The sequence below is a fragment of the Cololabis saira genome, chromosome 9 (assembly GCF_033807715.1).
Source record: "Cololabis saira isolate AMF1-May2022 chromosome 9, fColSai1.1, whole genome shotgun sequence".
In the NCBI taxonomy this organism is placed as follows: domain Eukaryota; kingdom Metazoa; phylum Chordata; class Actinopteri; order Beloniformes; family Belonidae; genus Cololabis; species Cololabis saira.
In genome coordinates, this window is record NC_084595.1 from 33,853,304 (window position 1) to 33,876,436 (window position 23,133).

At 38.1% G+C, this 23,133-nt stretch overlaps 1 protein-coding gene across 2 annotated transcripts in view; it reads right to left on the reverse strand.

The window, feature by feature from the left end:
• The window catches only part of pde4d (phosphodiesterase 4D, cAMP-specific), a 155,052-nt gene that overhangs the window by 88,844 nt on the left and 43,075 nt on the right, over positions 1 to 23,133 (reverse strand). Inside the window, exon 1 of one of the 2 annotated variants that reach the window (XM_061729332.1) lies at positions 9,510 to 9,788. The exons of the other annotated variant lie outside the window; for it this stretch is intronic. Within the exon in view, the coding sequence (XP_061585316.1) occupies positions 9,510 to 9,772 (263 nt within the window). The 5' untranslated portion in view covers positions 9,773 to 9,788. Of the gene's footprint in view, positions 1 to 9,509; positions 9,789 to 23,133 lie in introns of those variants that run through there. 2 annotated transcript variants of the gene reach the window in all.

The window sequence follows — 23,133 nt, forward strand, 5'->3', positions numbered from 1 at the left end:
ACAGCACTGCAAATGAATGGAGGGCAATTACTTAAACAAAGCTAATACCTAAAAAACAATAAAGGCTGTTTTTATTAAACTGAGTAAAAACAACCTAATAGATGAATGGAGATTCTTCTTTTATATATATATATATATATATATATATATATATATATATATATATATATATATATATATATATATATATATAAATAAATGAAAACTCACTCCAAACACTAGGCATCTTCACAGTGTGAAGGCATCATCCGTAACATGAAGAAATTTGCGTTTCACTGTAGAGAAAATTAAAAAAAATTCTGAATCTGTCATAGTTCTTTTTTTAACTTAACTATTGATGGAAAGAGGATCTTGCCACTGGGGCTACTGTGATTTCAAGGGATTGTTAAAGAGCAATTCTGCAAAATATGCTACACAGTGGCATCTAGCTCTGCTAAAGTTCTAACGCTGATGCGAGGAAAAAACTCTACAACAAACACCAACATTTTTTTAATATTGGTTATACCTACAAGTAAGGATTTTGGTCATTACTGATCAATATTTAATAACGGTGTTAAACTGATCAAAATACCTATTTAACATTGATTTTCAGAATTATGTATAACAACGAATCAACAAAACCAAGAGAATATTAGTGTATTAACAATTTGGTTTGATTTAATTTTCTACATATAAGTAAGAATTCAGTTAAGGGATAATTTCTGAAATGGGCCTTACAACCACTTGACAGTAAAGAAGTACACCACATATATGAACTACTACAGTGGCATGAGCAAAGGTTATCTCTTAAGTAACATCATGACTTTTCCATGAAGTCATGTGGACAAGACCATAGGCTTTCTGATTCTGAAGATGTATTGATGAGACTAAAGCCGAACATTATGATTTAAAGGAGCTTGAGGCTCCTTTTAAGAAATGAGACTCTCTAGCGCCACCCTTCACCACGACGGCCGTTGGGGGTACTGCAGCCAACAGCGAAGCCGGCACGGGAGAACGGGGAGAACGTGCATGCAGCGTCATGTGACGTCACATCCGCAGGACAGCGCGGGAAATTCCGGCCCGGAATTGCAGCACATTTTGCAGCACACAGCCTGTTCAAGGCAACGGAGAGATACACTAGAGGGCTCATTCGTTTTCGTTTGGAACGCTTCATCTGACATTACTAGAAAACTTAAAACGTTTATGAATTTTTTTCATAAATCCTGCCTCAATCCTGCCTCAAGCTCCTTTAAATGAGGGGTGACATGTTTGGAGAAAAGACACATTATACGAGCAAACACCCTGAGTGAAACACAATGGTGGTAATATCATGGTTATAAGTACCGACAGTCCAATACAAAAGTTTTATAGGAAATAAAGTCACCCATTCATGTCAGGAACCAAGCCCCAGCAGTTGTATGTACCTGTATAAAAATGTTAGGAGCAGTTGGAGAATAATATGCAGGACTGGTAAAGTAACATCTTAAGCAGTTAGCTACAGTTATTGTTGCACAAGGGATCAAAATAGATTGACAATCAAGCTTCAATTTTGTCATTCAAAGATGTAACATATTGGATTTTATTCCTATGTACATAAATTACCAAGTGTGTCATCATCTCATTTTAAGTTTTGATAAATCGAAGAGGTTTGGTAACATTGAACAACCACTTGACAGTAAAGAAGTAAAGAACATACTTCAATTACTGAAGGAAGTTGGACTCACTTTAGAATTGCATAAAACAACAGAAAAAGCAATGCAGGAATGCAGCACAAAAAGAGATGATATAACCAAGTGAGAAGTGAAGAGAGTCGTGCTCTATCTAGATTAGCTTCACTGCATTTAGCTTTAGGCTCTCTACTCCCACACTATTCCTCCCTCCTACCACTGCCACTCTTTCCCAAACCTTCCTGCATCTATCAAACATTATTCATCAATCATTCATCCAGCTATCTATCATTCATCTCTCCTCAGCCTCCAGCCACCCCTACCAAAACTCTCCATCCGTACCACTCAGCTAAGATGTACCAGCATCAGCACCACCACCACAGAGCTACCTGTTCTCTCCACGTTCAAACTCCACTTTTCTCTTACATAAAGAGACACTTACACTTCTGCAATGTAGCATCACCTGCTGTTGTGCAACAGTAATAAAAATACCTCAGGGTCAGTGCGGAGGAAAGCTAAAAACATCGTATCAGGGTTATTCTGGTGGAGAGAATAAAACAGAGTCGTGAGTGACTGTCATTTGAAGGCTAGTGTGCACCATTCAGTCTTATCTCGGTATGCTATGCCACTGAATGATGAGAAAGCAGTCAATTACAATCTGAATGAAAGCATACTTTTCAGTTATGTTATATGTATCTTTCAACATGCTCATTATGAAACACATGATTATTGAAAACAAGTAATCTACAATATGTATATGTATATTAAAATATATGTATATATATATAAAATATAATTAAAATATATGTTCTTAATTCATATCTATAGATCTGGAAGATTACAGACTCATTCTGTGCATACAAAAAACATGAAGATGCATTAAAAACAATGATCTCCCAACTGATGTGTTATTGTATCTCAACATTGTTAGTATTTAAATTAGTGAGAAAATGGGTGTCGCAACGCACACTGCCTATCTAACCACTGTTCAAGCTAGCTCCCAGTACAAACAAAAAAGCACTCTCAGGCAGCCAAGTGCTGGCTCAGCAGCCCCATCTCAGTTGCTGTCACAGCAGGAGATGGTCAGCCCACCATGCCCAGACCAGCAGCAAATCTATTGTCTAGGATACCTGAACACTATCTATTGGCACTTTTCCACTAGTACCTACTCAGCCCGGCTCGGCTCCACTCCACTCGGTTTGGCACTTTCCCACTAGAGATCTAACGTGCCGAGTAGATACTTTTTCTGTAACTACTCTGCCGAGGTTCTAAGCGGCTGAGTCGGCTGTATCTGACGTCATCACACTACAGGCCAACGATTGGTCGGGGGGTTGGGAGTCAGACGTCTGAGTCAGGATATGGAAATCAGCAGAAGAGGGACTTTGACGGCGGCTTCTTGTTAATTTTATTTGACAGGCAATGGCAGCGCAGAAGTCTATTTGGTGATCCAACTCTGAGGTGCAGATGTTCATAAACCTGGTGGCTGAGGAGAGAATAAAAACGGGATGTAGACGGGCTATAAGGAACGACCAGATCTACCAGGAGCTCTGTCACTTCATAGCTGCTCACGGCTACCAGTGGACTTTTCAGCAGCGCCGAGACAAACAAAAAAAATTAAAAAGCACCGCCGCTTGAAGCTTCTCTCACTCTCATTTTTTAACAAGCCACAGACCCAGCAGCACATCTATATATATCATCTCCTCCATGTTCTACATCTTTAGTGTTGCTGTCTTCTTCCTTTAGATCACACAATCAAATACGTCACAGCAGCTTTGCTCCAACCTCCTGCTTCTGCTCCAGCTGCTGAATTGTTATAGAAAAGAAACTAGGCCAAGTTGAGTCAAGCCGAGCTGAGATGAGTAGAGTCGAGTAGGTACTACTACTAGTGGAAAAGTGCCATATGAATCCCTGGCACTGGTATTGCTGAAGAAAGAGTATTTCTTCAGGGTTTCTATTTCTGCAAAATAACTTAGTGGTTAAGAAAGGACAGTAGTTTTATACACATAGAAATGTGATGACTAATGTGTAATTTGAACAATCATAGAAATAGTTCAAAAATTGTATGTGTGCATAATTGTCACTTTAAGTCTAGAAATTTAGTTAAATAATAAGACAAATCGCTTATTTATTATTTGACTTAATACTTATCTTATTTTTATTGAAATATATTTTTGTCTTTTGTAAGAAACTTTCAAAGATGTCAAAAGGCATAATGTAAACCTGTCAATTAACATACATTTTATTTTTTTGTAATACATGTTTGAAGTAAATTTTCAAATTTTGTCGAAGAATAGCTTTCATTTACATTGTATTTTCATCTATCTTAAATGAACCAAAAATCGTTTTGAATTAAAAAAAATCGTGGCCCAAAGAATCAGAATCAAATTGAATCATGAGACACCGAAAGATTGACACCCCTGAAGTCGTTTTCAGAGACCACCTAATTCCAAGAAATCCACACAATGTAGGTTTTTTGCTGTTTTAATAGTTCCGCACCTTAGGATGTACTGGCACCAACTGAAAAAGGGATTTCAAATGCTACTTACTTTGAAAAAAATCTAATATTTGCTGCCATACAGATTTAATTAGAGTATTATCACTTATTCATTCACATATCTATTTATGTTTTCATTTTAGAACTAGGACATCTTAGAGTAAATTTTTTTTGATATGAGGCGAAAAAGTTATGTCTTTCTAAAAAGAAAAACCCTCTCAAGATTTCTTTTCCCAGATCACTGTCAATAACTATTTGCTGTTCAATCAGAAAAAAGTAGTCAAAAACTTTGGAAATGCATTTCTTGAAAGAATTCTCAAAGTGATTGTAGAACAAACTGTGAATGTTTTTCCCAGTGTTGTAAGCATAAGAAGAGCAGTGCTGTTCACCACAATTGGTCTGTGGAGAATGATTTTCTTGTTAATGAAGTGTAGAGTATGAGCCACTGAACACTGCGTATGTCACCAGATTTACACCACGGCGGTCCTGTGATTCCCTGCAGCTGTAAAACAATGAGGTGATTGAAGTAAATTACACTGCAGTTGTCAACCTCCACACTGCTCACTGCCATTTCAGACTGCCTCTCTTACAAACTGTTTCTTCCTCCTTTTCCCTTGCTCACACGTGTATAAACAGAAAGTTATTAACCTCCCACACTCACTTTATCTTTGCATGACATTATGTCTAGCATTTTTTACAAATGTTAGGAGGCATGAAGGACAGATGCATGGCAAACAGGTTGCAAAGTGATTTACTGGACATTTTGTATATTTACATCAAATAAAGACATACAAGTAGTCAAGGCTCTTGACATCTTGATGTACTTTGTTGCAGTCAAAATGCATACAGTATATATATATATATATATATATATATATATATATATATATATATATATATATATATATATATATATACACACATACACTATAAGGTTTGTCTGTCAAACCACAAGCCGATGGTCTCAATGCCTGAATCGAGTATAGATATTTTATGTTTTGACTATTCAACTTGCAACACCTTCCAAGAAAAGTAATACAGAAAAAAACATTTACAACTATCTAAGATAAGATTGTCCTTTATTTCTCCCTCAATGGGGAAATTATGTAATATAGCTATTCATTCCCGCAACACTTAAGTCATTCTGGCATTGAAGGCATCAACGGCAAACCATCCAAGGTGTTATTTCATCCCAATTTTCCTGCAAATATTCAGTGGTTTCGAATTGCTTCGTTGAAAAATTCACCACTTAAAAAGAATGCTACATTAATGACACAATCAGACGTGTAAAGGTTGTTTCATACGTCACAAGAACAAAGAAATGTGTTTGTTTTCTTGAGGTCATAAGAACAGGGACACAGTTATTTCTGCCTGGGACATTTCATACTTGATGAAAGACTCAAGAGCAGTCTTCAAAAGGACCCTCCCACGGCAGTACACGTGCCACGACAAAACAACAATACGGCGACAGCACGGTGACGGTGGTAAAGATGGCAGTTTTACTGCTGTTACTATTCACGATTGCTCAGTAGATGAGGGGGAAAAAAAGAGCTAAGCTAGAAGTGGAGATGATGTTACACTTTTCCACTTCAACCACACCCACTTAAATTTCGGAACAATTGCACGACAGTTTTCGAACACCACATGAGAAAAAAAGTTCTACCCAGATGATGTGTCAAGAGCAAGAGGTGAAAACTCCAAAACCAGGGCAGCGAGAAAGGGGTGGCATTGTTTTTTTTTTTTTTTCCAGGCCTGGGAATGAGACCAAGTCTCTGTTCTTGTGGAACCTGTACTGTCCTTAAGAAGTCGGCCTTTGCCAAGGATGCGGATAGAATCGTATACAATCACACTCTCTGGCTTTTGGATTTCCTTATAACTCAAAAATGTTACCCATGATCAGATACTATTATATTTAACAGAGAATAAGAGATTTTGTGACTGATGCATTGTGATGACTGTCATGATCCTACTTGCTTAGGTCCACTTCACATTAGGCTTTTTTTTCATAGTATTTTATCACTCTAGGATGTATAAAAGCAGAAAATGATTCTCATTGTCCCTGTTGTTTTCTTCTCCTTGCCTTGCAGTACTTGAGCTTTTCCTCCAGAGCAAAGACATTCACTTTCTGCTGGGATCGGGATGACGAAGATTTACACGTCAATATTGATAGCTTGGGATTGGTAGCGTCAGATTCATCAGAGGTTACTGCATGTCACCTTTGTCACCTCTTTAGCAGCATGTCTTTCACAGATAGAATAATAGCTTTGGTGTATTTGTTCTGTCAAATTGAGTTTTTATTTTTTTTTACCTTCTTTACTATCTAAATGACAACTGAATTCAAGTTTGGACAAACACAATGTCAGTGACTTCCTGGGACGAAGAGGGCTGTTCCTTCAGTGTCTTACTTTGGCATTCAACAGCGCAACAATTACTGTATTTTTTTGCACTATAAAAGGCACACATAAATTCAATTAAATTTTCTCAAAAATCAGCAGTGTCCTATAATCAGGTGCACCTTATGTATGATTTTTTTTGTGCTTACTGACCTCAAACCAATTTTATGTGGTACACTGCACTCAAAAGTGTCAAAATGTTTTGGTGCGACTTTGGTAAGTGACAAAGCCGATTCCGCTTGATTGACTGTCCGACTATTTCCAACTGACACGGGGACGTTGTATTAAAGTCGGTCCTTGGTTGATACAGGTTGAAACGTCAGACGTTACATTTTTAGTGTAAACCCATTTTCAAATCTATATTATAATCCAATAATAATCAAATGTTGGATTACGATGTTGTTCTAACCTCACACTAACTTTAGGTGTCTGCTATCGCTGGCAACGATGAACCAATCAGAGAACGGGACGTAGTACGCTTACCTCCTCCACTTTTTATTTGTGGAAGACGACTGATTTAAAATGTGAGTTATTTTTCACTTACGAGACTGTTTTGTTTCGCTTTATATATATTTCATCATGCACCTTATGTATGAAAATAAGCCCGTTCATTGATATTGCATCTTATAATGCGGTGCGCCTAATAGTCCACAAAATACGGTAAGCCAGCAGTCTACTGTTTAGAGTCAACTCTACACTATGACCACCAAATGAAATACCAGGAGATTATAAAATTAAATAAAAGTAAGATTTTTTTCCTGCCACTGCTGGAAGGCACAACGTTCCTGCTTCCTCCCCAACCTGTTTATTTTTTTTATTTTGAATAAATTGGGATACTGCGAATTGTCACATTTCGCACAGCATTTTCAAGGAGAGATAGTTTAGCCAATATTTGTCCCTGTTCGGCTCTGTGCGTGAGTTGGAATCGCAAAATGCGGCACTCTTAAATACGGTGCTCCTATCGCCCACATATTGTTGCCATCCTGTGTGTAGTCATATGCTGATTCAGTGTTGTGCAGTCTCCTTTCGGTCTGTGACAACTTCCAGAGAGGAACGCTGACAGTTTAATGATGAAGATTTATTTTTTTTGCCCATATGGCACCACTTTTTTTCTCCGTAGTTCTTTCTTTGAGACTTTGTTCATCGTTTGCCATTCAAGATAAGTGTTCGGAGATAGTATAAAAACACCCTCAGAGGGCTTGAGGACTAGTGCTGATAAAAGTAATAGAATTTTAACCCAGTACACAGACCTATGGTCTATGTCTTGCTCAAGCTATTATGTTTTTACAATGTTTTACATTTTCAGTGTGTTATTAGTTGAGGGAGTGATATTTTAAAGGCCTATCTTTATGTTTCTACGGTTTGATTTTTAGCAAAAAGAAGGCATCTTGCCTTACATGCTGTAAAACTAACGTTCAATTGTCTGTCAATGTCAAGAGGATGAGTCCCCACAAAACTCCCAAATGATTGTAGCAATCTTTTGCAATCATTTTTGCAATTTTCACTGCAAAACTGCTCTGTTTTGGACTGTGTACCAACTATTAAGGTTGAGTTATGGTTCTGCGTCAAAACGACGCCGTGCACACGCCGTCACCGTGACGCCGTCGTGAACCCTTCGGACTTCTCCGTCACTCCATTTCACCGTGGTGCAGTACCCCCCGTGACCACTAATTCGCAATCTTTTCCTGAATGGTTTATCCGACTTTTTCCGGTCACAGTCAATCAAAGAGATAAGGACAACTATTGTGCAAAAAAACAAAAAAAAATAAAAAATCACACATACACGAAGAAAAGAGCGCTGAAAGTTCACGACTGCTTCAAACCGTAAACCGGAAATGTGTTGCTTCCAAGCGAACCAATCACAGCCCTCTCGGTCTGCGTCGCCTCGACGCGTAGTTACAATTTTTGGGAGGTACGCGTCAGTGACGGCATCAGTGACGGCGTGTGGTACGCGACGACGCGTACCCTACGGCACGGCGTCGTTTTGACGCAGAACCATAACTCAGCCTTTACTCTGTCATTCTTACTGAAATAAATGAATAAAAATGTCAAGTGTATCATGTGAATTTTTATAAATATATCATGAGCATCAGATGCCAGAAGAAAGACATGTCTGGAAGTAGCTACATACAGGGAGAAAAGGAAGTGGGACACACGATGTAGGAGAAAGAAAATGGAGAAGGAAAAATAGATGGATTCCACAAAACAAAAGAAATGAAGGGGGTGACATGCAAACGGTAGGCAGAGGGAGATGCAAAAAGTGAACAGGGAGAATTAATTGCTTTTTTTTGGGGGGGGGAGGGCTGGAGAAAAGAAGGAAGGTGCAGAAGAGAAAAGATGAGTCGAAACCTAAGAAAGGATAAGGCGAGACATAAAAAAGGATAAGGTGTGCTTGAATGCAAGAGACTGATAGACAGACAAGAATAGAGGAATAATTAATAGGCATGCTCCGTTCACTCTGTAATAAAATCGCCATTATGCATTAATTCTCTGCAAATACACATTACGTCCAGGTAAATTAAGAGAAAATATGGAAAGGGGGGATGTAGCAGAGATGGGGAGAGAGACAAGAACGAATGGGTCGCAGACACAAAGGAGGGAAAGGGGGAGACACACTAGAATAGAAATTAAGTTGGACAGTGAAGAAGAGCGAGACAGAAACTCATTATCTAAAAGGTGAGAAGAGAGTTTCCTAGGAGATTTCACATGAACAACCTAAATGGAAGATTTGCTGACACACTCCCCTGCCATTTCTCTGAGAGGAACGCATTCATGCTAAACTACCGGTAAAGTTTAATTACTCAAAGGGCTTATCGCATTGCCTCCACCTTTGCACACAATGTTGAACAAACAAAGTTCTGACCTTGAAAGTTGCGGGTGAAGTTAAAGCTAAACCTTCTCAAATTCACTTTGTTAGCTCCTTTGCTCCCCCTTAATAGAGCGAACACAATAAGCATTCAATCATCGAAGTCTCACCATGTGTGTGCAACAGTGAAGCGCCTCTGTTTGTGGATGTTGTTGTTGAGCAACATGCGGCGAAGCAGCCGTGGCGAGTTGCGGGGAGAGAGACGGGGGGAGATGGAGGAGGGCGACCGGCGGTGTCCTCGTGGCCTCTCGGGCTGCAGCAGGTTCTCCCGTAGGATCTTCACCAGGTCTTCATTCAGGCCGGAGTGTTTGGACATGGGGGGCACTGCCAGGGTGTCCTGGTGGGTCACCCCCATGCTTTCTTGTTGGGCCATGCCTACCCCGGCTTCACGTCCTCCACCAGCAGCACAATAAATGAGCGGTGAAGGCAGTCGAAAGATAACGCAAAACAATTCACAAATGGGAGGTTTGTCAAGAGAATGATTTAAGTCCAGAAATCTTTATGAAAGAAAGAAAATCCAAAAATTCTTTAGATAATGAAGCTCTGTTTATAATTTCTCAGGGCAGTGCCTCCCTCTGTGCAAATGCACAGAAAAGTAAAAAAAAATAAAAAAAAAGAGGAAAAAAAAAAAGGATCTGCGGTCTCTATTTATTCGTATTTAAGGGAGCCACCAGAAGAATAGAAGCAATGAGCACTGCTGCCTTTGTCTGCTCTACGCTGAATGTCTGCGGTGAAAGTGCAAGGGAGAAGATGAGGGTAGGATGAAAGAAGGGAAGAGGGGGGGTGGGATGCAAAAAAGCAGGGAATTCCATTCCAGCCCTTTTTCCTCCAGGCCTGCAGGAGAACTCTGCACAGTCCAGCAAAATCAAGCCCTGCAAGAGTTTAACTGAGCCAATTCAGGCTATTTGAGCCAAGAGACGTCTTATTCTGCAAGGTAAGAGGGAAAAACACAACAAAAAAACAAAAACAGCAAGAAGAAAAGAAAAGTCAGTCCAGTATGACAAAATCCAGAAAGGTTTAGCAGAATTCTGATGCATCCAGTGGAAACAATTGTACCTTCCTTCCTTTCTCTCCCTACGCACAGTGACTGCTGACTGCAGTCAGTTTATAAGCTACTGATCCTTTAGAGCTGAGAGGAGCGTGAGCATGTGTGAGTGTTTGAGAGAGGGAGAGAGAGAGAGAAAGAGAGAGGGGGAGAGTGTGTGTACAGAGCAGAGAGCAGAAAAATCGTGAGGAATAAAGAGAGGGAGAGATGGTGAGCGTGAGTAAGACTGTGGAAAAATGCATGTGTGTGCATTTGGTCACAAAGTTTAGGCACATGCATCTATGAATGTGTATTTTTCAATGTCTGTAAGCCGCAGAGTACTATTTAGTAACCAAAAATCCGGAGACATTCTGGGGACATCTGGGTAAGGCTAGTACAAGAATATGAATGAATTTCACCCACTTCTTCATGACCCAACAGAATAGGCTTTTACCTATCCGATTAGCATATAAACAAAACCCCATTTTAATAATTTCTATGACTGCTTATCATTGAATCATCCCAAGACAAATACAAATATTTAGAATTTAAAATAGTTTTAGTTTGCTTTAGCTTACCTATACCACTGCACTGAAATTGTGTTATTAACTTATAAATCCCCACCAAGGCATTCCAGATGTCCACTTTTAAAGATGTAAAAGTAAATATAATCACAGATTCTGGCTACAGTTCACATTCCTGAGATTTAGAGAAACAACATTAATGTGCTCCCACCCCACACAGCAGTGGAACAGCCTGATATTAACACAGTGCTAGCATTGGCATCGATATTTATATTTTTGTTCACAATCATAATACAACACGTTAAATGTGAACATCTGTTGGCATCAATAGTGTTACTTAGCTTTGTTATTCCTTCATCTCAATCTGCTGATGGCACCAGCTTCTCCCTTTCGGACCAATATAAAACTGGTACTTGTGTTTCAAAAATACAAGTACCTGTGTATGTGGAAAATCCACCAGCTCATAACGTCTCTTCCAGTGTTGAACCTCCCGTTAGTTTACTCTGAATATCTGTAGAAGACTGCAGTTAACAATGGACACTGATAAGAGTGCTTCCCTCAAAACCAGTATCTCAATATAGCCAATCTGCCGTCATAAAGGTTGTAAATCCTTTACACAAACAAGATTTATACCCGTTTCTTTCGAATGGGATCCATAAACACTAGCGTGTGATACTGAAACCTCCAAAACCAGTTACTAAACACTGCTATTAAACACTGCTATTAAATTCAGTTTAAAAAGTTGGATGTAGCGCAGTGGATGTTATTCAATAAATGCCCTTTCCAAATGCTAATCAGTATTTAGAAACACCACCAGCGGAAGATTTATGGCTACTTTTTGAGAAGGTTTCATAAATAAAAGTGACAAGTACTGAAACATCTACCAATGTCAGTTAATGAAGATGCATTGCACATTTTTAAGTTCAGGTTAAAACAGCTGTTGTGAATTAGGGATGTCCCGATCCGATCATGTGATCGGAAACGTCACGTTGTTTAATACTTGTACATTGCATCCCTATCAGGGATCGGATATATATTTTATTCTCATTATGTTGATCAGCGCATCAAACAGACTATAGAAAAAATGCTTAACAGCTTTTATCAACAAGCAACGGGTCCATGTAATTTTGAGCGACAACGCTATGGTGAGGTGGGGGAGCGGAGTGTGGGCTGCGTCACGTAAAGTGAGTTCAATAAAGTTGTTTGTTTGTGCTGATCTGCGCATGTGCACAGTGGTGGTAAATAAATAAAAGTTAGGTTACAACGGTGATTGAAAACCAAACGAAGCTGGCATCTGCGTTCAGAAAAAACACCACAGGCTGCGTCACACATTCTTGCCGACTTTTGGTGCACGAGGGCAGCGTGATGGACCCCCTGGCGACTGCGAGGAAGATTGTAGGTCCTTCAAACACAAACATTTTATTGTTTAGGCCAGAAAAGGACAGTAAGAAGTAAGAGTACAGTCTAAAAAGCACATTACTGGCCTTTATGACACTGTTGCTCTTTTATTTGCTTATTTGTTTACATGCCTGCTGGCTATTTTATGTTGAACCACTGTTTTTATTTAATTCAATTTATCTTATTTATTTATTTACTAGTTATTAGTTGCACTATTATTACTTGATTGTTCAAGCAACCTTGAAGAGAACTGCACTGTCTAAGTGTTAAATGATAAAATAAGGTGATTTAAATAAAAATAGGGGGCAACCTGGATCTGTTTATTGTCACGAAAGTATCGGATCGGGACTATTGGCAGATACTCAAAATCAAATTACTCGGATCGGGGCCAAAAAAACCTGATCGAACATCCCTATTGTGAATACTTTCCTGCTGATTCTTAAATATTAAAAGTTGCTCTTCTATTGCTGCTGTCAGTGTAGGGAAACAGTGTGACTTTGGTGTCCATTCTTTTGTTAACTATCTTGTCATTAGTTTCTTGTCTTGTAGCTAGACACAGAAGGTGACAATGTTTTGGTGTCTAACAAATGGTCCTGCCCCTTCCTCTGACATTACCAGTCCTTTAGTCCAACCAAACAATTTTTTGGTGCCAGCGTGCATCACTTTTCTTGGGTCTGAACTGGTGCGTTCTCCATGGCTAGCTGTTCAAACGCATTCAAAAAAATCATTCTGGCAACTGCTCCCAACTAGCACTGCAACCGATTAGGTGGAAAATGCCAACGGATGGGTCAAGGGAAAGGTTTTGTGGATGCACAAAAGTTTAGTGGAACAAAAGCTTAAAGGGGACCTATTATGAAAAACACGTTTTTTCTTGCTTTAACATATATAAAATGGTCTCCCCTCAGCCTGCCAACTCAGAGAAGGAGGAAAGCAACCAAATTCTGCAGTGTCTGTACAGCCGCCCGGATGAGCCATCCAGTGTGATGTGGCTTCTACGAGCCGTTCAGATTCTGCTCCCTTTCGTTACGTAACCAAAATGCAATTTACATCGGTTGGCCTCCGATGCGTGAAACCACGCCCACAACTAACTCCGCCGGCCGGAGCTTCCTCCATTTTTTCGTAGCGGTGTATCGCGTCATTCAGGCAGCCAATCAGCACAGAGCCTCATTATCATAGCCTCCCCGCCCACTCAGAATCCCGCATAGATAATGAGGTTAAAGAATGGGAAGATAAAGACATGGCTCAGAGGCTGAATTTCTAATTTATTTAGCAAAAACAATCAAAAGCTTGTTTTTAAGACATTCAAGGCCTGTTTAAAATAGGTATTAGATGCCATAATAGGTCCCCTTTAAAAAATGAATGTCTAATTTATACCTTTGACCCACTTTGATGATGGATAATTCAAACAAAACTGAATGTATGACTACATTTTCGTCTTTTCGTTTTGCTACATGTAAACCATATCATAGCAATCCATGTAATAACTAATGAACCTGTAATCTAATGACTAGTGGTGAACATGTAATTTGTCATCTCATCAAAAAGTTACAAATATCCTTAGCCTGATAACATACCTGCCATAATTCAGTTTCAAATATGACTTAGGCAATTATACTATGAAAAAAATGAAAAACCAGGTATACTATTACATATTCACTGACATCTTGTGATGTTCAAGTTAAGAAGCATTTTACGTTTTAATAAGAAAATGTAGATACCTCCAGTTCTATGAGGTTCTCCTGGAAAAAACAGTATAGGCCTGCAGCTGTTTAAACGTAAACTTTACTTTCCTGCTAGATAAGTGTTGTTGTATGATGCTGAAATTGGTGAGAACTGGGTTGTGAATCCAGTGATTGAGGTGTGAACAGTAAGAGGCTCTGAGTGATACTAAAGGAGGAGCTGTGAAGGACAGCTTCAGGTTTCATTCTTATCTCTCCAAAGACTGAATCACTGCTCTCCAGTCTTCACTGCTAGCATGACCTGGATGACTGCAAATCTACCCATGCATATGCTTGGCACACTATCTATTTGTAATTCTTTAAAAAGGGAATAAAAATAATGCAACAGTTGCTGGACGTTAGGAGGAATATACCCTGATTTTCAATAAATGTTATGCTATTTCAACAAAAAGGTATACATATATTTTTTTTTTTTACCAATCATAGTCCTATATCATCACTTAAAGGAGATGAGGGTCATTGTTTAACACTTACTCTCTGTCTTTGATTCTTGGATGCGTTTTAAATTATTTTTCTTCACTCCCTGTTGCTGTGTATGACGTCTATGAGCATTCTTCCCTGGTTACCAAGGGCAACATAGATGGAAAGGAACAAGTGGATTTGCCAAGAAGTAAGAGACTGAGGAACATAAGGAAGCCAAAGTCAAATTACAGGATTGGTGAAGTTTACAAAAATGTTTAAACAGATGCACACTGTTTTCAGCTCTTTAACACAAAAAATGTGCTTTAACATTGGAATCAGAAAGTATTCAAATTAATGACAAATTCACCTATATGCTCTTTTCTTACACAGAATGTCAACACAAAAAATGTGAAATACAATGTATAAGAAAAAAAGCAAGGTTTTGCACATGGTGATATAAGAATAAAATATTCAGGTTCCCACCAGGTTCTGAATTAAATAAATACAACTTGAGATGAACAATAACACATTATATATTATGTAAGCAGTGTTTGAGAAAATACCTACTGCTTCTGCGATCTACCACTCACTCCTATATATGCTTTCCATAAGAATAAAGAGCAAAACGTTTATGACTGATCATCAGCAACGGTGGCCACTTCTATGAGAGCAGAACTGTTGGTCGTTCTGGAGCACTGAGCTGTGTTCAAACTATGCCAGTCAGGCATATCTCAGATTACACAAGCCATAGCTAGCGAGTTATATTTGAAAGTTGAACAAACAATGACTTTTGGAATATTGTAGATTTAAAAAAAAAAAAGAGAGAAGACTAAGGAAATGATAATGACCATGAATGCCAAAACTAAACATAGCATTCAACTCAAATATGTCATACCAGCTCTCAAGCACAGTGGTGGAGGAATGATGGTATGGGGTTGTTTTGCATCCCTGGCTCAGGTACCATTCAGTCAGTGTGTTCCCATGAACTCCTTTGTATACAAAAATAGGTGTTAGAGTGACTTCGTCCAAGTTTGGACTTCAAACTGATTGAAACCCTCTATGAAACAAAACAAGGTTATGAAAAAAAGCTGGACAGAAGTCCTTATGAAAGAGACAAAGTCATGAAGAAAGTAATACATTCTAGACTTTGCTGCTAAAGGTGGTTAAAAAAGATCAATAGTTTTCCACATGATTTATTTTGGCTAAGTTTTTGTTCAATACGTAATGAATTGGTACAATATGCCACATGTTGAACCACTAATGTCTAGATAATGTTATGCCTTGATGCGGAAACCGTTGAAATAAAAGAGAATATGTTACCTTTTCAGATTGGCTTCGACCATTGCATTGTAATGCAGCAGTAAAACAATCTGACCACTAAACCCCAAGGCCACAGACATGTAGATGGACACTGAATTATACTGGCTTTGCATACAGTACATACCATCCTGTGGGAGGTGATTGATATCAGAGACAAAAGAGCAGATACTCTTCCTTAGTTCAGCATGCACATACAAACTCTGCTTACTTATATGCACCTTCATATTTATTTCATGTCTAACCTGATTCAGTTTGATTTTTGTCTCTTGATCTTGTAAAACAAAACCACAAATAATATAGCAAATACGTGTATAAATCCACAAGCCCTCTGCAAAATATCAATCTTAACAGATTGGATCCCTTTCTTTTGGCAGTACACAGCATAACGTCAGCTCAAAGAGGACGGTCTGGACTCTAACTCCATGCTGGCAGAGGGTTCTTTCATATGAGGAAATTTAAGATGACTAAAATTTACTACAAATACCTGTTGCTATAGTTACCACTTACAGTTCCAATAATTCATGGTGTGGCAGACATTTGATGATGATGGTGATGTGGCAGAGCTTTGATACTGTTGAAAAACTATTCAACATGATGAGGAAGGCAAACAAACCCAAAAGAAGATATGAACCACTAAGGAGCTATTTTCAACAAGAACCTCTCAATAAGTGAATGTGACTACCAATCTATATGGATAATGCAGCCAAAACCCTGATGCAGCTCTGTCTCCCCCAAGTGGACATCATTTTCTGACATGAGTGCTGATAATAATCCGGCCAACTGGCAAAGTGTATTCAGAGCAGATATAAAGGACTGTCTCAGAAAATTAGAATATTGTTATTTTCTGTAATGCAATTAGAAAAAACAAAAATGTCATACATTCTGGATCCATTACAAATCAACTGAAATATTGCAAGCCTTTTATTGTTTTAATATTGCTGATCATGGCTTACAGCTTAAGAAAACTCAAATATCCTATCTCAAAAAATTGGAATATTCTGGGAATCTTAATCTTAAAGTGTAAGCCATAATCAGCAATATTAAAATAATAAAAGGCTTGCAATATTACAGAAAATAAAGAACTTTATCACAATATTCTAATTTTCTGAGACAGTCCTGTAATTAGGGTTGATTATTTAAGTTTAAATTGCCTTAAGGGTTGCTTGATAATTGCAAAAATCAAAAATTTCAGTTCACCTGCAGGTTCCTCTCCTTGGCCCTGTCCATTACAACCACACAAATCAAAAGTTAAGCAGTAGTGGGGAAAAATGTTTCTACAAGCTGGCCTGTTAGCCAGGTGCCAGTTGCAGTGATGATTGGTGCAATATTTCCAGCAGTGTGTTCCCATCTTTCTGCCTCTGTCATGTCAGATTTAATCTTCACAAAACTCCTTAATCGCATTCAATTATGCCATGGGTTGTAATTCTTTGAAAGCACAGCATTTAAACTCAGATTTATTCAGTTTCAATCGGCTAGGAACAGAAAAAGGGCACCGTGAAGTTTGCCAGTCATGTAAGCTCAAAAATTAATGAGGGGGGGGCTGGTTGTGATAAAACAATTAAATCAGAGCAACAAAGCATTTCTCACTGATTGTTTCACAGTAGTTGAAATCTGAGGTACAAATAAAAATAAACTCCAACCCTAGTAGAAACATGTAATGTTAACAGATTCTTAGAAAACAGAGGTAAACTGCAGATCCTCACGTGTTTCTACTAGGAAGGGAGGAGAGCTGTGGCAGGACATGGAAGAACGCAATCTGATTACAAAAACAATCTCTGATCATTTCACGTCAGTGACCTTTTAAGGCACAGACTTACAGATACAACGCATGCAAGTATAAAGTCTCACAATAAAACCCCCCAGGTATCTGCTGTTATATCGATATCATAGTCAATCTAATACTTTGTGAAGCAAAGAGTGAAATTTTGTGCGCATAAAGAGCATAATGAGAACAGATCCCTGATATTCGCCACACAGTTCATTTTCTCTATTTGACCATGAGATGGCAGCATTTGTTTGGAGATGTTCTGAAGTGAAGGTAAGTTGACGCCTCCTGCCGACAATGATGAATACACTAAGCACTTCCACCTCTGATAGTGTTGATAACATCACAATACCAGTCCTTTTGACTCACGAAATACTGACATAACTCTGCAGTGTTATGTCTGGAGCAGTTTTTTATCTTCGCCGTTTTCTTTTGAAAAGTAGATGAATTTATTTAGATTGCAACAATATTAACTTTTAATCATGATAAGGAAGTACTAATAATTGAGTTAAGTGTTATGTTCTATTATTTAAGCTACGTTGGGTCATTATGGCTACAAATTATTGAAGATCTCTATTACGTCATCTTTTTCAGAATGACCATATAGTTCTGCAATTTCTTCCTTGTTGGGCTGTTGCATTTTATAATCATTTCAGGATATTAATAGCTTTAAGCAAAAGAAGTCAACCTTAAATTTAGCGCAAATGCAAAATGTAGCCACTGCCACCTTTTTAGGAAAAAAATAAGACAAACCATAAAGAGCAAATTACACCAGCTGTCTGGGGTTTTTACTAACAAAAATATAATGCTGCTTTGCATCTCTAAAACATGCATCACTAATAGCTGGCGCACAGGAAAAATGAAAACGGAAGGAAACAACCAAAAATATCCATCCACAATCTGTACGTGCTTGACCCCAGAGAAACCATCCTGCCCCTAGACCCTTTAACCCTTACATCTTACATCTATACTTCACAGCTGGTACCTCAGGCATACAAAGCATGCTCATGGACATTAGCTGCCATACACAGCTGTCCTCAGACCTTCCAGGGGCTGTGATCTGACTCTCACCCACTCACGCCATAAGGGCTGAGGGTATCAGACCACATCTACTGGCCTAAAAGCATGCACACATCCTTATTAGTGGTATGGAAATAGAAAGAGTATATGAAAATAAGTTCCTGGGGGTAATCATTGATGATAAACTTAGCTGGAAATCACATATAAATAGTGTAAAATCAAAAATGTCTAAAACCCTAGCAATATTAAATAAAACAAATTATTTTTTCTGTCAAAGAGCACAGTTTTTGATGTATAACTCACTCATAGTTCAATACATGACTTATTGTGTGGAGGTATGGTGTAACACCTATAAAACAAATACAAACCCTATTTTCATGTTACAGAAAAGAGCTTTAAGGATAATTAATAGATCTGACTATTATAAACCAACAAATAATCTCTTTATTAAATATAATACTCTAAAATTTCATGATATAGCCGAGCAGAAAACTGTTCTATTTGCCTTTAAAGCCCAGCAGAAACTGCTTCCAAACTACATTCAGGATTTGTTCCAAATAAAAGAAACCGCTATGACCTGAGGGGGAAACTCATGTTTGAGATGACGACAGTAAGAACAAATATTAAAAAGAGATGTACATCAATTAAGGCAAGAGAAATATGGAATAGTTGTGATAACAACCTAAAAATGTGCAGTTCTATCTACAAGTTTAAGAAAATACTGTAAATAAATATAAAACACTATAATTATAAAGTATATTATCAAAAACATTCTAGAATGTGAAACGTCAATTTTATATTTTGTCTTACTTATTTTTGTCTTCTTTATGTATTGTTTGTTTCCACGGAGTAATGCTAATGTCCCATATTTAAGCTGATCATAAGATAAAAAGGGTAGGCACTATAAGCTACGGCTTCAGCCTACACCTTTTCGGCAAAAGACATTTTTATTTTACCTTTTCATCTTGTTTTGTAAAAAAGTGTGTACAAGCCGAAATAAAAGATTCATTCATTCATTAGCAGACCAAAACATAGTATAACTCCCATGATGGCTGTTGTAAAGTCATATTACTCTGCAGTCTCCAAACTCCAAATAATAAGCAACCAGTGTTACTGGTGAGACAAATCTGATCGGGGATTTGGGTTTTCAAACGTATTACAATTAAATCAGTTGTTTTGAAGCTCTCCAAAAGCATGCACACCATTTTAAAGAAATAATAGGTGAGACATGCATCAACGATCCGGAACTTGCACTGATTGAAACACGTCTGATATCCAAAAGTAACTGTTGCAAAACTGAAATCGAAACAATGAAATCAAACATCAGAAATAAGAAAAGTATTGACAGAGCATGCATGGTTTCACAGAATTAATTTGAAACTGTCAAGATCAGTTATTCCAGCAGTTTTTCTGTGGGGAACTTGCAGGAACATCACTCTAACTAGTGTTTCTAAACTGCCTATAGGAGTGAGTGGAGGCATGTGTGATTGTTAGTCTATGTGGCCCTGGCATGGACTCGTGACCTCCCCAGGGTGAACCCCGGCCTTTCACCCGAAGACAGCCAGCTTAGGCTCCAGCACAACCATCATGAGTGAAGGTATAAATGTGTGTCAGGATTGAATAATGACCTATTAAGCTAAACTGCAGGGAATCTTTGGTTATCATGGGTTTCACTGGCTACAGTATGAGTAATATTAACCCTAGATCATTAAAAAAAAATATCCACTGGTCCATTTAATTAAATGTCTGCATGTCCGATATCATGGTCCTGAATGGCAGCCTTTCTTTATACGTTTTATATATAGTGCGTCTTCTTTTGGAGAATAGAAATAGTTGTTTTTTCCCATCAAGACGGAGTGGCAGGAACACAGCCTTCCATAATGAGACGAAATGAACAGCAGGGAGCCCGAACCTGAGAGACTGAAATGAGTGCAGGAGGAAAACTAACAAAATGCCTTTCCAAGTGAGAGGGGAGCTCAGAGCACACTATAACTGGCATGGGGTGGAGGTAAATGTAACTTGATGAATACAAATGACCACAGGGACCTGGAACAGGGAACTGTTGTTGAGAGTCGGGGCATGAAGATCAGGATGGCTCCATAAATAGCTCAAGGATGTAAACAGATGGTCCCAGGAAGACTGAAAGTCTTGTGTATTTGTGTGTAGCTACCTACAGGCAGAGGAAACAGAAACTACAGCCTTTTTAATTCTACATTTTTTTTGTAACAGAACATAATTAAGAAATGCAGTTTTTTCCAGGTCTTAAAATGAGGTAAACATTACCTCAGATGAACAACACAGTTTAAATTACAGTTTCATTATTTATTGATCTGAAAGTTCAGAAGCAGTGTGTAGAAAACTTAAGTATCCCTGTGGCTCATTATATGTTAAACCACCTTTAGCAGCAGTAGCTTGAAGTATTTCAAGTCATTCACATTGTTGTGGAGCCACTCTCGGCTAGTTCTGGCAAAACTGTGAACTTGTGAATAAAGTTTCTCACTGTAGACCGATGGATTCAAAACTTCTAGGAAATATCCTTGTAACCCTATGCAGATTAATACAAGGTACCAATTCCTTCCTTAATATGACTGTAGTCTCTTTGGCAATGTGTAGACATAAACCTCAATGCTACATAAAACGTGTGCTCATCTTGCTGATGATCAATCAATCAAGTGCATTTCATCAACAGCAGCAGGCTGCTACTTAACTCAAACAGAAGCAATTTTACATTTGGTTTTTTCACACATTGCTTCAACATTTTAGTTTAGTTGTTTATAAATAAATAATTAAACTGCATAATATGTGTTGTGGTTAATTTTAGGTTGCATTATATGTATTGTATGAGGTTTTTTGAAGATGTGGTTAAGATCAGATCATTTTTGTGTTGCAACTCCATGATATTGTAGAAAGGGCACTTTCTTTTTAGTATGAATTTAGCTGTGATTATGTACTCTGTAACTGTGAACAGATGCATAGAAACACATGCTAATTATTTACCATGAATACAAATATAATGTTATTAAAATGAAGGATTAGGAAGTAACTGTTTTAATCATGGCTCTCTAATGGAACAGATTCATAATGAACTCTTTTTAAAGACATGTTTTACACCTCATTAATATACTGCTAACTACACAATGGTACACTGCACATATCAATTCCGTTGATACAACCCGAGGAAATACAGCACCACCAAGACATCTCTATAAACAAAATAATGAAAAGTAAGTTTGCTGACTGAGTGTGCAGTAGTTGCTGGTGCATGATGGGATGGGAATTCCCATCATGCATCCCATGATGCATGATGGGAAAGTGACTGACAATAATAAATAAGAAAATAAGATAAGATAGATAAGATAGTCCTTTATTGATCCCCAGAGGGGAAATTCAGGATAAATAAATATTTAAACAGAAAATAGCACCTGGGTAAGAGATACTAAGCAGGAAAAAAACTCCACTTAGAGCTATAAAATAAATAAATAGTACGCTTCTCCTAAAACACTCATGATAATCTCAATTTTTTTCAAAGCGGTATTCCTTCTTGACAAACATGAAATCTGAGTTCTCCATGGTGTATAGATAAGAACAAATTTGTTAGGACCCTTACAGGTCATTGAAGCAATACTTCATTCCTCCTTAAAAGGCGTTACATTTAAGATAATATGCTTAGTAGATAATAAAATTAAACAATATACAGTAAGCACAAAATTAAAAGAAAGAACAGATTTGTCGGGATCCCAAGTGATGTGCTTTACAGCTATTAAAAGGTCATGGTGGTGCCGGTAGTGCACCAAGTAGCAGCTGGGGTACACCGTGTGCTTTTTGTCTCTTCTTTGAGCTTCTCATGTTGCTGCCTCCCCACTCCATCTACACCTGTGTGACACAAGCCTTCCCCTCAGCTAACCCAAAACAAATGCGCTGCCGCAGGAAGTTCAAGGCTTGAATACGGCTCAGAAATTAACCAAAACAGGTTGTGCCCAATCATAAAACACATTGTTCATGGGATAAGAAGTAGAAAATTGCCACCTCTGCGAGGAATAATTAAAGAGCAACATCTAAAAGGTGCAGCAAGTTCTCCTGGCTCGATATGATGAACGTTTATTTTGGCACCTCAAACACATTAAGCAGGATTAAGCTGTGATAACACATATAGTAGCTTTGAACAACTAGCCTAAAGCTGGATGAAGAAAAAAAAAAGTTATCAGTTTGCACACAGTTTTTCCTCAAGACACAGCAGGTATAAATAATACAACGATGAAATGAGAGTTCTTTTTTTTTTTTTGCACAGGGCTGTGGTATTGCAAATGCTAGAGCTCGGTCACCTTGTCATATCTTACTGAATCACCAGAGCACAAAATATGTCAACGTTATTAACAACACCTTTGCTTCCTCTATTGTATCAAGTCAAACTGTCAGCATTGTTTTTATTCAACACACATTTCTAGACGGAGGTTAAAAGTGGATGTTCATCATCTGCATTTTAAAGTATGAGAGAAGACAGGTAAACTTGATATCTTGCTTTTAGATGTCTAATCTTTATCA